The sequence below is a fragment of the Amyelois transitella genome, chromosome 13 (genome assembly GCF_032362555.1).
Source record: "Amyelois transitella isolate CPQ chromosome 13, ilAmyTran1.1, whole genome shotgun sequence".
NCBI classification, from domain to species: Eukaryota; Metazoa; Arthropoda; class Insecta; order Lepidoptera; family Pyralidae; genus Amyelois; species Amyelois transitella.
This window is the reverse complement of record NC_083516.1, coordinates 7,753,521-7,768,637: the sequence shown is the minus strand read 5'-3', so window position 1 is coordinate 7,768,637 and position 15,117 is coordinate 7,753,521. Positions and strand designations below refer to the sequence as shown.

Sequence of the window (15,117 nt, the reverse complement as noted above, 5' to 3'; positions counted from 1 at the left end):
CATGGGAAAGAGATGGAGTGGTCCTATTCTTTTTTGTATTGGTGCCGGGAACCACACGGCACGCAACAGACAATAATACAAATAATTCTGTTCTGCGATCTGCGAACGAGCTATCCTATGATATAACTATGAACAGTAAGACATCACATACAGGAAAGTAATAAATTTACCTTATTTACAGCAGTCGTCTAGTTTGGGCAAGTTCAGTAATATTGAGTTAGTTGGTCCGACCTCAAACGTGTGTAGTTTTGGAACTCATAAGTGTCGGGGTTATTCGGTGTGTAGGTACTTGCGTCAGAAATGTATGTTGTGCTGTATGTAAAGTTTAAAATTGGTTATATATAAAATTAAAATTTTAAGTGATGATAATAGGCCTGTAAAATGTTAATTCCAGTGTACGTAAAAACTAAATATAATTCATATTATTTTTATAAATGGAAAAGATTTTTTATTTGTTGTTATTGTTTATTATAAGTTGTTTTTTTCCTTTTATATATGTATATTATAACGAGGTTTAAAGAATAAAAACAGGCTATCGATATTAACACGTATGTAAATCTTTATATATATTAATCCTACTACTATTATAAAGGCGAAAGTTTGTATGGATGTATGGATGTTTGTTACTCTTTCACGCAAAAACTACTGAACCGATTACCATGAAATTTGGTATGTAGGTAGCTGAAGACCCAGAATAACACATAGGCTACTTTTTATCCCAGAGTTCCCGCGGGATTGATAGGGTTTCCATGCGGACGAAGTCGCGGGCGGCCTCTAGTCTTTATATATAATTAAGTATACGGATTCAAATAACCAAAATTGATTCTGGTTTTCACGCTACTTTTTACTGTAGCACAAATGACATATTTCTTTTCTATTTTCCAAATTGAAAAATTGCCTGCGATTAAACGGATGAAAAACGTATCCATTCGCCGATCGTGACGGACGGCGGACACAACATAATCCCGCCGGCGGATCTGTGGAATTGTAGAAAAAAACCCACGTCGATCAGACAGCGTGACGTGAGCGGAAATGCATATGCGAGGTGAACTGACGAGGGTGCTGTACAGGGCTGTCCAAACCGTGGTATATCTTACGCGGTAGACAGTCAATGGTCTAAAGACTTGAACGCTACGTAACTGAATGGCTTAACTATGGAATTGAGATTCCTTAATAGCGAAATGCTACTAGTCTGTTCTACCTAAGAAGAATGTGCGGGAATTAAAAAGAAAATGTATTTTCTACAAATGAGCTCATATACTATCCGGAACTGATTTTGATGTTTTTAGTATAGAAAAAGACAAAACGTAGTAACGTAGTGCGAAGTAACGCTAATGCTAAATAAAATATTTTTTTTAAGAAATCTAATCATTTTACTAATAGTTTTTCGTTGTAACCACAACACATTAACAGCGATAGCTATAGAAATAGGTAATCGGGATGATAATGGGTGGTAAACGTAACCCTATCGACAGTGGAGTTATTTTCACTCCCTCCCCAAACATGTCTGAGATCTGAAATATGATTTATGTGCCGCTCCGCCGATTGGTAAGTGGATAATAGGGTACTTATCGATAGACGCGCAGAATTCTAAATGCCAGAAGATTCTACGCGTATCTTGGGCATTAGTGTTAAATGTGTTGCCATTAGCGTTGTTGAGTTAAACTATGTATGGATATAATTTATAAAAATAATTATTCAATTTATTTATGGAAAAAAAAAATCTCTTAGAAAATGAAATAAAGTACATAACACAATTTTCTAGAATTTAAAATCATTGTGTATTTCTTCTTTTTCTTTCAGCCTTTCTATTTCGGAATCAGTCACCAATGTAAAAAGGGAAGAAAGGATTAGAATACAGTGAGGTTAAAATGGGTTTTGGGGATCGCAGACATAATAAACATAATCATGAATTTAATTTATGAGCAAAATATAGTTAAAGTTTTGTACTATGAAAATATTATGGTAACAATACAGGTTTTGTAGGTATCTATTAGTAAAAAAATATATAGTGATAACAAGAACAAAATGACTTCTCAAATTTGTTTGTCAAATGAAAGCGAATTCAAACGTTTTTCACACAACTTCAACAAATACTCACATATCTCAAATAGTTTAGGCCACACGTTGTTGATATCTTTTTTTCTTGTAACTGACAAACACGTACAAGTAATTTATTAGGCGTTGTTTTTTATGCAAAGGTCAGTTTGAAGAGAGCTAACAACTGTGCACCATAACTCATCCAATTCATATTATATATGTATCCCACGGGAGGCAATCTAATAAACATTGGTCTCATTGTACGTTTGTATTCACGAGGCTCAAATACGGTTATGTATATTAGATTGGATCTAATAAATTGAACCTCGTTTATTCCGATAGGTTCTCGTTATGGAAAAGGGTTACCAAATATAGAAAATTGTTTATTGTCTTAACGAAATAATATGTTTGGAACTGAATTAGTTGATTATTTATTGCATTGACGAAAGGAATCTATTCATATCGAAATATGTTTATACTGTTGCAGCAACTTTTGCACAGAAATTATTTCCTAAATCATGTGACAAAATGAACTAACTTAACAAAGTTATTTATGCTACAATATCACATACAAACAAAAGTATAGTCACCTCAACAAAAGTATAGTCACCTCTATATCCCTTGCGGTACAGATAGAGACAACAGTCTTGAAAAGACTGAAAGTTCACGTTCAGCTGTATGTCTTAATGATTGAATTGAGATTCAAACAGATTGATTTTCAAAATAAATTAAATACAAACAAAATGAATAGTAATCCAATATGTCACTTAAAAAAAAATGTTACAATAATAAAAAAGGCAATCTTGTTCAAGTACATCTAGGTATGTTTATTTTACAACTAAACGTAAAACTGAACAGGATTGCAGCTCAATCGTATCTCAATCGTATACGAGATGGACTTGTGTCAACAACTGTCATAAAGTTAGCGTAGCACCGGGCTCCGAATGGCTGGGAACACGTAGCGATACGTCAGTTCCATTTAGCATAATAGAGGTGAGGATTGGCTGTTCAGGTGAATAGTTTTGACGTTGATTCTACGTGTGTACGGGGCCTTTATAGTTTCAATATAAAAAGTTATGCTATTATGTCGTACTCGAGGACTGCTGAAGATCTGACTACTGATTCGGCTGACTTATTATAGTCTCGTCTGCTTGACACAAAATTGGCTTCGAAATTTTTTTACGCATTCTATTGTTAAATTTTTTTACCGTATAGTCACTTTATATAATATCGGTTAAAACTAAGAGGCATTATTTTTTATGCTAGTCTATTTTTACCTTTGTGCGGAAAAAGGACAAATGTTTGTATAACAAGACTATCAGGTAAAGTTGAATATCGATAATTATAGTACCTATTTGTAATTTTTTCGTTCTCCTACTATACCAATATTCTCACATTAAAAACAATTTTTCTGCAACTTTTATGTTATTCCACCAGAAAATTATTACCATATTGGTAAAGTAGTAGATATCTCGAACAAATTATTAAATTTTAACAAACTTAATAATTTGATATCCGAAAAGGAAAATATATCTTAGAAATTATTTGAAAGTAACGAAGTGAATGTAATAAATTGATGCCGCAATAAGAAGTAAAGTTTCATGTTTGTTTACAACCAAAAGGGGAAAATTAATTTCCACCAAGTTTCTACGAGGATTACAAATTTTGTATATTATTATGTTCTTTATGTAAAAAGTATGTTTACAATATTATTTTCTTAGAATGCGCGTTTAATTATTGGTTTGCTATATTTGTGCGATTTTTACCTTCTCTCATTTGATTCTGGTTAGTTTTTGACTGACCGCCTTTTTTGCAATAGATTTTTTGTTAATTTATTTTTAGCTTGTAATTATAATATGTCAGTTTTAAGATAGTCCTAGTAGCATCCTCATCTCTAGAGAGGGGTCGAGATGCACATATTTATAAATGATTTAACCGAAAAATTGTTTCAAAGTAACTTTAGTTTCTTTTTTCATTTTTGAACATATTTTAAGTCGCCTTTATTCAAACACAATACGCTGATCAAGTGTGACCGTTTTTTACTAGTGCTTTCATGTTTAGATATAACCGATTTAGTAGGCTTATGTTACGACAGAGCGGTTCCTCGTAAAATTTTATATTGAAAGGAAATATTTCGTGAATGCGTAAGCGGACTCCGAACGGCATTTCAAACGCGGCTGTGTCGTATTATCCCGTAATGTATGAATACTTGTGAACGCCGCGCGCCGTCTAGCTTTTTGTTTCAACTTGTAAAGGCAACGAGAAAAAGGTGCCCAACTAGACTAGGGACCCATGTGATGTTCAGAAGTATGACAAAGGTTTCTGATGCCCTCAAGTTGGTGCGGTTGGCAAACGATATAAAGAAAGTATCGTAGACGTATTGTTGTAAAGTTTTACTTTTCTCTGCAGTCCACCATACATAAAGAATAATAGGCGTAGCGATAGGTACAAGAAAGTAACTCAATTTTGCCAAACAGCCAATTCCAAAATCGTTATTTAAAAAAAAAATACATATTTCTCATGTAAGTAGATATTTCTGTAAACTTTTATGTGAATAAATTCTTAAAACAATTTTTTTTTTTAATTTTCCTACCTGCAACAATAATTAGAATGATTTTTGGTGTCATTTATTTCCATAAAATGCATAGGTATATAAATGTAAGATAAATAAATGTAGACTATTCCATCAGGCCTTCATCGTAATGTTTTATTACTTTTTGCAGGTACATAAAAATTCACTTAATTTGGTCCGTAGGGAGTCCGTTACTTGTATGGGTAAGTAATAATACTCTAATCATATTTTTTTCCAGAATTGTATGCATTGATGTTTGATTTTTTTTTCTGTTTCAATGATAATCATACGTTATTCTTCCAACGATCTCATTTACATCTATTGAGCCACTTTCTCGTAACATACCAAAAATTTAAGTGAGACTCACAGAGTTATAATAAATAAATATATACGGGACAAATTACACAGATTACAATTAACACACACACAGATTACAATTATAAAATAAAATCACTAAATTTAGCAAACACAAATGATCTAGATTGAATTCTGGTAAATTCTCTATTCTCAAACGGGATGATCAATTTCAAAATTAATCTTTTGGAAGTAATAAAGCTAATCCAGAGCACTGCTGACACACACGGAGGGCTTAAGTTCTGAATTCCTATTAAAGTATACTACATGCTAGTCATATTTTATTAGAAAGTACATATTCTTCTCTTTCTGCTTGTCTTCCCGCTTACAGAAGTAATAAATGAATTATCTATCTATCTATATCATAGCTTATTTTGAAGTTCTTTTGGACGATGAGCTAGCAATACTATATCTGAATCTCAATTCTATTATTATGCTATTTAGCAAAATGTGGCCTTCAAGTGTGAGATTATTGTAACTTGTGGTATTATTAAGGGGTTACTTAAGCATCGATTCGTTTTGAAAACTATATACAGTTAGTCGTCAAAAAACCAAAAGAGTAAATAAATAAATAAATAAATATATACGGGACAAATTACACTGATTGAGTTAGCCTCGAAGTAAGTTCGAAACTTGTGTTACGAGATACCAACTCAACGATACTATATTTTATAATAAATACTTATATAGATAAACATCCAAGACCCAGGACAATCAGAAAAAGTTCTTTTCTCATCATGCCTTGACCGGGATTCGAACCCGGGACCTCCGGTGTCACAGACAAGCGTACTACCGCTGAACCACAGAGGCCGTCAAAGTACTCCCTAAAGATAAGAATTTAATTAGAAGAGAGATAGAATCTACAGACCAAGAAGAAGTGTAATTCTCAAAACATGGCCATAAACTCACATAACCATAAAATTTCACTAAAACTCGCTTTCATAGTAATATCACAAGTAATAGTATTCTCAATTACAACACTAACGACCGACGATACACTAAAACAGCTATTTAAATCTGAAATATTAAACAACACTTTAATCTGCCGATAAATTGGAGCGTTTCGCTCGAACAAGATTCCAACCTACTAATTTAGGGGAGCAAATATGCCGGGGTAAGGCAAGTTTCAGCCGCGTAAATACGACACTTTAACTTTGTGGACTAGGTGTGAGTGATCCTACCAGTGGTACGAGGCGAGTTTTTGGTGAGATTCAAGTGCGAAAAGCTTGTGATTATGTAGAAGACATGCTTTTTTTTCCAAAGATTTATGATGAAAATTAATACGAGTAGCTTTTGATTGAAATTTAAAAAAAAAGAATTCATAAAAGATTTTTTTATAATGTATTGAAATGTATTGGGAATAAGAATAAATTATGAGTGACAGCCCTCCTGGTTAGGAGGGCTGTCACTCATAATTTCGTCGTCATCATCGTCTTATTTTAAATCTATCTTATTTTAAATTTTCTTTACAATTACTACATTCTACAACTATGCATATAAACCTAATTGATTGACCACTTAGCACCTATAGTATTTATAAATGTGCGACTGTCTTGGAAATGTGGTAAATGCTGAAACACCCTTTAATAAGTAAATAGAAAATTGTGAGTATAAGGCTTCAATAAATAATAATCAGTTGAGTCTTTTGTCTGTTTCTTGTGTTTTGATGTTTTTTTCTACTGGAGAACCATCGTAGTTTCTTAGATTTTCTTCAAGAACACTGTCATCTCTATAAAGCTTCCTTAGTAGGAAATTAATATAGAAAAGCCGGTACAACGATACAGTCCAAGCCAGTAAATTCGGTCTGCGAAGTACTTTCCTTTATTTATAGTCGCCACAACTAAGTGCAGAATGCTTCCAGTGTGGTTAGCTTTTATGTTGCTTGGCCTTTCGTTTGCTAAATCCAATTAGGAAAAATCTGTTAACTCTTTTTTAATATTACAAAGATATTGTTTAGACTGAGTAAATCACGTTTTGATGTTGTTATTGTTAATTACAACATTTAAACGTACGTAGTACGTACGTATGTAGTTTATGGCCTACATATTGAAATTTAGGTAGTCCTATCAAATCTACTGATAGAAACACCAAGGTTGAAGAAAACTTATTTTGGGGCTAGCTCAATTTGTTTAACTTCATGTTAGAAGCATAATCAACAATTTAGTCAGTTTATTCATATATGTATTTTAACTATAAATTGAATAGTGAGTTAGCAACTTAGGTTCACAGTTTATAACAAGGCAGTCAATTTTAATGGCTACCTTACATACATACATACATAAAATCACGCCACTATCGCGGAGGGGTAGGCAGAGTAGTAGTAGAGTAGGTAGGTTTATTACCCTGGATTTGTTTGTATCAAACGCAGAAATAAAACTTAATTCTTGATTTTCTGCTCGTTTGAAGAGAACATTGTAATCTCAATTTTTAGGTCAACCCTTTCCATCTAAATAGTTTGAATTGCTGCTTTTGGTTTTGAGGATCAAAGGCATGATTGATCGGAACAACGCAAACATTGAAAGTTTTCTTATTGTGGTTAACTTCAACTATTTCTATTTAGGAGATGTTCGAGGATTTTTCTCTTGTGAAATACCGACGTGACGTAATAAAATTATTATTTAAAAAAAGACAGATTTAATCAACAACATATAAAAAGTATTTTCTGCGTTTGCCTTTTTAAGAAAATCTCAACACTTTTAACCTTTTGCTTTGCGTGATATCAATGTATGTTTGCAATTGGGGAAATAACGCGATCTTACCGTATTTTCCTGACATTTAGGATGACTGGTTTTGTCATTACATTGTTAGGCTCCTGACGTAGAGGCTCTGCTGCATCCTCACCTCTCTGGAGAGTTCGTCTGTGTTCTAGCTTTGTGCCGAAGCATTACTTCAACAAAGCATTGTTACTCTATACGGACATTTTATCAAGTAGCAAACCACAAAATGGTTATTGTACTTATGTACAACATCTATAGATATTGCGATTTCAGATATACCTTCAATGTATTTTCTCTTGAAAGCATTTTCATATTTGTTTTCATTCAGTTCGTTACCGATAGTATTCAGTTACTATAGTGGCAAGCTATTTATGTTTAAGTTCGATTTTCTTCCATCGTGTGAATTTTACTGTTTCACCGCTGCCGATATCTGATTATAAACACCAATGCAATCTCGTCTTTATTTTCAACGACATAAAGTTTGAACAGTTTTCCACGTTATTGTGTAATCGTGTTTGGTTCTGTGAGGTCGGTTAGGTGATCGTAAAATTGGTCAGCGTTATGTTTGTAACAATATGTGGAATACGACGAACGTTCGGTAATAGCATTGTGACATTTTTACGAAAAGTACTGGTATTGTAAGCAGCTTTATTTTTCTCCGTTTGAATAGTAAAGACGTTGGATTTAGTACCCACGTTACGATTATGGCTACAAACGTAAAAAGGATACACAATCGTTTTCATTTCTGTATCCCTATTCACTGAAACATTTACACAATGTCTGTTATATTATTTAGTTGTGTTTTCATTTTCTTTTTATGCAAATATCACTGTATAAAGGATCAGTATGATTTCTTCTTTCACTGTTTGTTCTGCTTTGTTCTCTTCGTTAGGTTTTGAACGTATTTGATCTTATTCAACATCAGTAAAGAGTCAAGAAAATGTAGCATTTAATCTACTATACATTCTTACCATGCATAATGTAGGTACTGTAGTTCAAATGTAAAAAGTACATACACATATATGCATATGGTCACGGCTATATCCCTTGCGGTGTAGACAGAGCCGTAGTCTTGAAAAGACTGAATGGCCACGTTCAGCTATTTGGCTTAATGATAGAAATGAGATAAAATAGTGACAGGTTGCTAACCCATCGCCTAAAAAAGAATCCCAAGTTTGTAAGCCTATCCCTTAGTCGCCTTTTACGACATCCATGGGAAAGGGATGGAGTGGTCCTATTCTTTTTTGTATTGGTGTCGGGAACCACACTGCACTGTACTGCACAAATGTAAAAAGTGGCAAATATAATTTGTCAAATTACGTAACCGTAAATATACGTAATTATTACGTAGATAACCTATAATATTTTTTATTAAACTAAGTTTTTAGTTTTTCGCGAGATTGACCATCACAATTTGCAAAACAGCTGGCACACTTTATTTTTATTTTTGCCACCGGAACAGCATGAGCATATATCATATTTATAGTTCTAAGCCATTTGGGGCTGAACATACCTTCTATGTTATGTCTGAAAGACCCCATACAACTTAAGATGTGATATGGTTATCGATCTATGGTTTTCCTCACCTGTTCGAATCCTCCACTCTTTGCCATAGGCAAATAATCACACCGCAAAACGTTAGAAGTAGCCTACATTACTACCTACCATGTACTAAAAATTGTTCTCTGCTACAATATACAATAGCAGTTTAGTCATAAACTTTAAAGAGTTTGTTTTAGAAACTAAGGATGATAACAATGCTTTATAAGAAATTTTTAAAAATCTCCTATGAACAATAACCAAATTGCGATAATTTATCTGAGAAAGTGTCGCTTTTGTCCCATCTCTTGTATATAATATTTTGTAAGGAACCTTTTTAGTAGAAAGTTTCCTAGGTTTTAGTGGTTTTGTATTCCTTTAATATTGTTCGTTGTGGCTAGGAAGTTTTCAGATTTGTCCGTTATGAAACACTAGTCGAAGTTTGTCGTAAGATGCTTTTGTTATTGACACAATCTTATAAGTTATTCCTTTAACTCATTAAAAAAGATAGCTTCGGGCAACTAATTTTACATAATTCCTTTTTATTCTATTCAGGCATTGACTTAAATATTATTTGATAAATTTATCATTTAAGGTTAAGCGTTAATATACGATTACTACAAAAAAGCAATAAATAATTTTTCTATCTTGGCTTCGGTTGCTATATTTTGCTTTTATTTGTGATTGAACTGAATTATTTATTGCGTATTATTTCGTGCTATCAAATGATTTACTTGGACACAGAGGTTAGTCACGAGGTACTCCGGGTAATCAGTTAAATTTTTATACTATATCATGGTCATATGTATATCCCAGGAATTCCATTTCTACCAAGGAAGGACTGGACGAATGGGATAGGATATTAAAAGTATAAAAAATATGTGCTATTCCCTACGTTAAATCCAAAAGCGATTGTTTCATTTTAATACCCCGCGAACTCATTAAAGAAGGAAGTCAGTTTGCGTACACCAGATTAATAAGCTAATATGAAAGGAGATCTTCGAAGTTAACATCGTAAAGGCAAACAAACTAATTTTAAACAAAGTTTTCGAATTCCGCCGCAAAGTCGACGGGTATTGTCGGCGCCCCGCGTTGTTATTTTATACGAAACGTAACTTTGATACATGGCCAGGCCATAAAACCCAACTTCACCCGCGTGTACGTCTAAGAAATTGAAACATTTAATAAACCTTAATGCTATTAAGCGTTCATAAAAATGGCTGTGTAATGTGCAAAATTTTTCGACGTGAACGTAGGTACTTAGCTTGAGAACTTATATGCGGTATTGAATAAATGACAGTAAAAAATCAGCACCCAGTTTTCTTTAATGTACTTATTATCATGTTTTTTTTTTATTGAGAAAAGAAAGTTATTTAAATTTTAAGTAGGGGAAAATAAGCGAACTCTACCCAATCGACGAGTTTACATGAAGTTAGTGATAATTTGAATGAATTATAAAATGTTTTCAGAGATCTTGGCAAGTAGAAAGATGTTGTCTTTGCTCATCGGAATAGAGGCCTGAATTTATCGTATGCATGTGAAGAAACTAAGCTGAAGCTGAAAATTACTAATAACCAATTGTAAAATGAAATATTAAATTTTATTGAATTTTTGTGTTTGTTTGTTCGGCCGTTTGTTCAGTCAATTCTGAAAGTGTGGACATGCAAAATATAGATATCATAACCAACAATCGTTTGTTGTCAGTGCACCGCTGTTTTTTTTTTTTTTTTGCAATGGCAACAATTTCCCGCTTGTTGCTATGTTTATGTGACAAATATTTATATAAATGTTCACTTTGACATACTTACATAGCAGTGGCGTAGCGTGCATTGGCGGGACCCCGTATAAAAAATTGTTTGGGGGCCCTTGTATTGTTTGGGGGTAAAGATTTTTCACAAAAGAAAAAAAATATTGTGAAAAGAAATATTTATTTATCATAACATAATTTAACCTTAATTTAAAAATTTAATTTTACAAATAAAAATCAAATTTTAAATATTCATTCGCCTTTCCTTTTTTTCGGCAAACTGATTTATTAAATCATTTATGGCTGATGATGATTTTAGTTTTTCTAAAGTTTCTACCTCTATGGACAATAGTGAGAGGTCTGACAGCCGTTCTTGTCCCATCGAAGTTCTTAAGTAATTTTTTATCAGTTTTAATTTTGAAAAACTTCTTTCTGCAGTTGCGGTTGTAACTGGAAGGGTCAAGAATAAAAAGCATGCTGTGATTACCTCGGGAAAACTAGATGCAAGACTATTGAATTTTAGTAGCAATAATTCAATGAGTTCTTTAATGGAATAAATTTTTTGAATTTCAGATTTTAAGCATGTTTTTAGAGCCTTTAATTGGTCACAAAGATTAACTGAGATGTCTTTACTGTATTTAACCGACAGTTTTTCGGAAGCGATTAATATCTCTTCGTTTGAAGAAGATAGGAGTTTCTCCGGTTGTAATATTTCGAACATACTACTCAGGTCGCAAAGGCTCTGAAGTCTTTCTTTAGTTTGAGAAATTAATATATCTAAAGAGCAATAGTATACATTGACTTTGAAATAGGATTACGGGTCGGAAATTCTCTCATCTTGTGATAACTCATCAAAAAAACGCTTCGTTATCTTTCGCCTACTGTTTTTAAAAACAGTTGTTACCCCCCACTCTTTTGCTAAATCTTTGGACTCATTTAGCAAACTATTAAATGAAATCTGAATTCTTAATTGGCACAGTCTATTTAAAAGATTACTTAATAAAATACTAGATTTCTGTAAGTCATTATTTTCATGCTGTAGAGCTTTAGAAATAGGATTAATAATTTAAAATAGTGAAGAAAAAAATGTAACGAGCACTAAGAAATTATAACTCTCTAAAATATTAATTATATTTTTACATTCTTCACGTTCATCTTTTTTATATGAAATTAAATTTAGTTGGTACAAAGTTTTCATGATAAGTAAAAAATTTTTCTTTACCGATAATAAAGCATCGTTCCTAGAAGACCATCTGGTTGGACATACCTTTTTAAGGGTAATCAAATATTTTTCAGATGGATCGTCACTTAGCATAGCCCAGCGTTTTATACTATTGCCAAAAAAAGTATATATTTTTTCTAAATTATCGAAAAAAGTCGATACTTCACGAACGTGTCTCGCAGCATCGTTTAAAACTAAGTTTAAAGCGTGCGCAGCACAATGAACATAATCGGCATTTGGAGCATGCTCTTTTATTAGGGTTTGTAATCCTCCATAAACACCCGACATAACATTTGCTCCATCGTAACCCTGTCCTCTACATTTAGTCAAATCAATTCCATATTCTTTAGTCAAATTTAAAATGTCAGTTTTCAGACCTGCAGCACTGCAATCGGTTACTGCTATAAATCCTAAAAAGGACTCACAGATTTTTATTTCTTTAGGCACATTATCATCATTTTCTGTAACCGAGATATATCGAAAAACTACAGAAAGTTGGTCAATTTTTGACAAGTCTTGTGTTGTATCCAGAATTATTGTCAGAAATGGAGCTTTTTTAATTTCTGAGATAATATTGTTCCTAACGGTGGTACCAAGCAAACTAATAATTTCGTTTTGAATCGTAGGGCTTAAATAATTTATTTCGCCTTTCGGTTTTAGAAGAAGTTCTTTTAAAGTTGCATCATAGTTAGATAGCAAACGTAAAATTGCCATAAAATTTCCAGAATCAGAATCATGCCCTCTCAAAGATAGATTACAAGATGCTAAAGTAATTATAACATTAATAATACGATTCAGTACATCTCTCCAGAATGTAATTTTACTATTGATTTCACTTTGCAATAGAGTATCGATGGTATTTCCTTGCAACCAATTATTATAAGAGAGTGAGGCATTCATATGCTGCTGTGACTTTTCATGGTCAAGTATAGTTTGCGTAAAATTGCTTCTAACCGAAACACCGTTAACCCAAGCAGAGGAGTACGATTTGTTTTGACGATCTGCTAATAACCAACAGAAGTGACAGTACGGTTTGTTTAAAAAGTTAGAATAACATAACCATGGTCTTACAAGTTTTATGCCTGCCTGATTGAAATATGAATAATAATAGGCCGAAAAAGGTCGGTTACTTTCTGGATCTTTTGGAAATGGTCCTTGTGGTTTAAATGGACCCAATTTAAAAATTATTTTTCGTTCGCATTCAGATAAATTGTCACCGAAATTTCCTCTATCTGATGAAATTATATTACAATCCTCAAATATATCAGAATCGTTGACTTGGTGTTCTTCAATTTCTGGATGGACATCCGATGAAGTATGTGCTTGACTTTCTTCTATTTCCGAATGGATATTTGACGCAGAACGTGCTTCAGAAGAATCTAAAAATAAACGAGTATTCGTTAAAAAATAAATACGAATGCTTTGGTACTAAACTAAAAAGAGTTATATATAAATAAATAACTTTACTAAGGGTTACAGTTAGTGTTTTCGCGGATTGTGTTCGTATTAGTAGATACAAAATCACCTGCAGCCCGTCCGTGCGTTACATTACACCTGCGTGCTATTTGAACGCAGCGCGTAGTGTAGTGGCCATACAAAACGAGAACAACCCGAAAGCGAGTCTGCACATCTTCTCAACACGCAATTTACGATACGATACAGACTGATAGACAAACAACAAAACAAATTGATCCTATAGATAAGTTAGTTTCGGTTTTTTTTTGTTTCGAGGCACCCTAGAAACAAAATTTACCCTTCGCTACAGGTAAATAATAAACCAACCACGCGTATCTAACCACGCAGATCCACATTAGCGTCGTGTAAAATAGTACTTGTGTAAATTAGTAAGTACTTCGGTTTTTCGAACAACTAATTTTACAATTTGACATTTATTTTTAAACCTTATCCGTTTTAAGATTTTTGCCAAACCAATTTCATGTAAAAGTTTAATTAGTAAGGAGTCTCCAATATCTTTTTTAGATTTTTGGACCAGTAGTTGTGAAAAACGAAAGGGGGGGGGGGGGAGACCACTTTTTGTGACGGACAGATTGACAGACCGAAATTAAAAGATTTCCTTGTTAATCACTACGGACCCCGAATAAATGGGTTGGGTAGAACTTACCTTTCCAATCTAAATCACTCACAGTATCTTGTCTCTGAAAAAATGAAGAAATTTTGGGCACTTTTTTTATAACCTCTTCCCTTTTTCGTTTACTTTTTCTTTTCTGAGCACCGCTGGGATAATCTATTTTCCTTTCACTCATTTCTTTTACAAATCGCTACTAATATTGTTAAACCAGAAGAACAATATTGTTTGTACTGAATTACAATGTAGGTAATGCACAATTACATAAAACGCGTAAATAAACACTGCACTGCACTCCGTGGTTTAACATCAAATGTAGAGTATGGACGTACACGTACATCGTGATATCGATTTTATTATTGAGGGATTCCCCGCTGAGTTGCAGATGAAGTAAGTAAAACGGGGAAGTCCCGCAGCCCGCCATAACGATGTAGAGTGTTGCCAACTTTTGAACGCACGCTTAAGGCGGGGTAAAAAGTAATTGCTTTATAGAATTTTGTCATTTGTAAAATAAAATAAATTAGGAAGTTTTTATTTCTTTTTCCTTACACACTTTGGGGCCCCCGTGGCTCGGGGGCCCCGTATAATTGATACGGCAGATACGGCGGTAGCTACGCCCCTGTTACATAGCTACATATAATCACCTTATTCCTTATGAGATAGACAGAGCCAATAGTTTTCGAAAGACTTATGATAACATCCATGGCTGGGAGCCACATACGGCACGATTTAATTTGTAACAAATATCTTGAAAGTAAATAATTATCTAGGTTCAACACAGAAAACTTTTATTGTTGTCCATAATTTTGAATATCTCAACAACTACTTAACCGATTTTGA

The 15,117-nt window shown here is 33.3% G+C and overlaps 2 protein-coding genes across 2 annotated transcripts in view; one reads left to right on the top strand and one right to left on the bottom strand.

Moving 5' to 3' along the window:
• Positions 1–15,117, top strand: part of LOC106129267 (putative polypeptide N-acetylgalactosaminyltransferase 9) — a 134,855-nt gene that overhangs the window by 76,866 nt on the left and 42,872 nt on the right. The gene's annotated exons all lie outside the window — the stretch shown is intronic.
• On the bottom strand, positions 11,039–14,730 carry LOC132902456 (zinc finger MYM-type protein 1-like). Its single transcript, XM_060947506.1, has 2 exons — positions 14,314–14,730; positions 11,039–13,570 (listed from the first exon to the last, which is right to left on the bottom strand). The coding sequence occupies exons 1-2, from the start codon at positions 14,453–14,455 to the stop codon at positions 12,036–12,038; spliced, it is 1,677 nt and encodes a 558-aa protein (XP_060803489.1). The 5' UTR covers positions 14,456–14,730; the 3' UTR covers positions 11,039–12,035.

What these genes read in the sequence shown, in the direction of transcription:
- LOC132902456 (XM_060947506.1), bottom strand. Translation starts at nt 14,455, where the DNA reads ATGAGTGAAAGGAAAATAGATTATCCCAGCGGTGCTCAGAAAAGAAAA. An exon ending in GAGTGATTTAGATTGGAAAG is followed by an intron (nt 13,571 to 14,313) that starts GTAAGTTCTACC and finishes GTTTATTTTTAG; the next exon opens with ATTCTTCTGAAGCACGTTCT.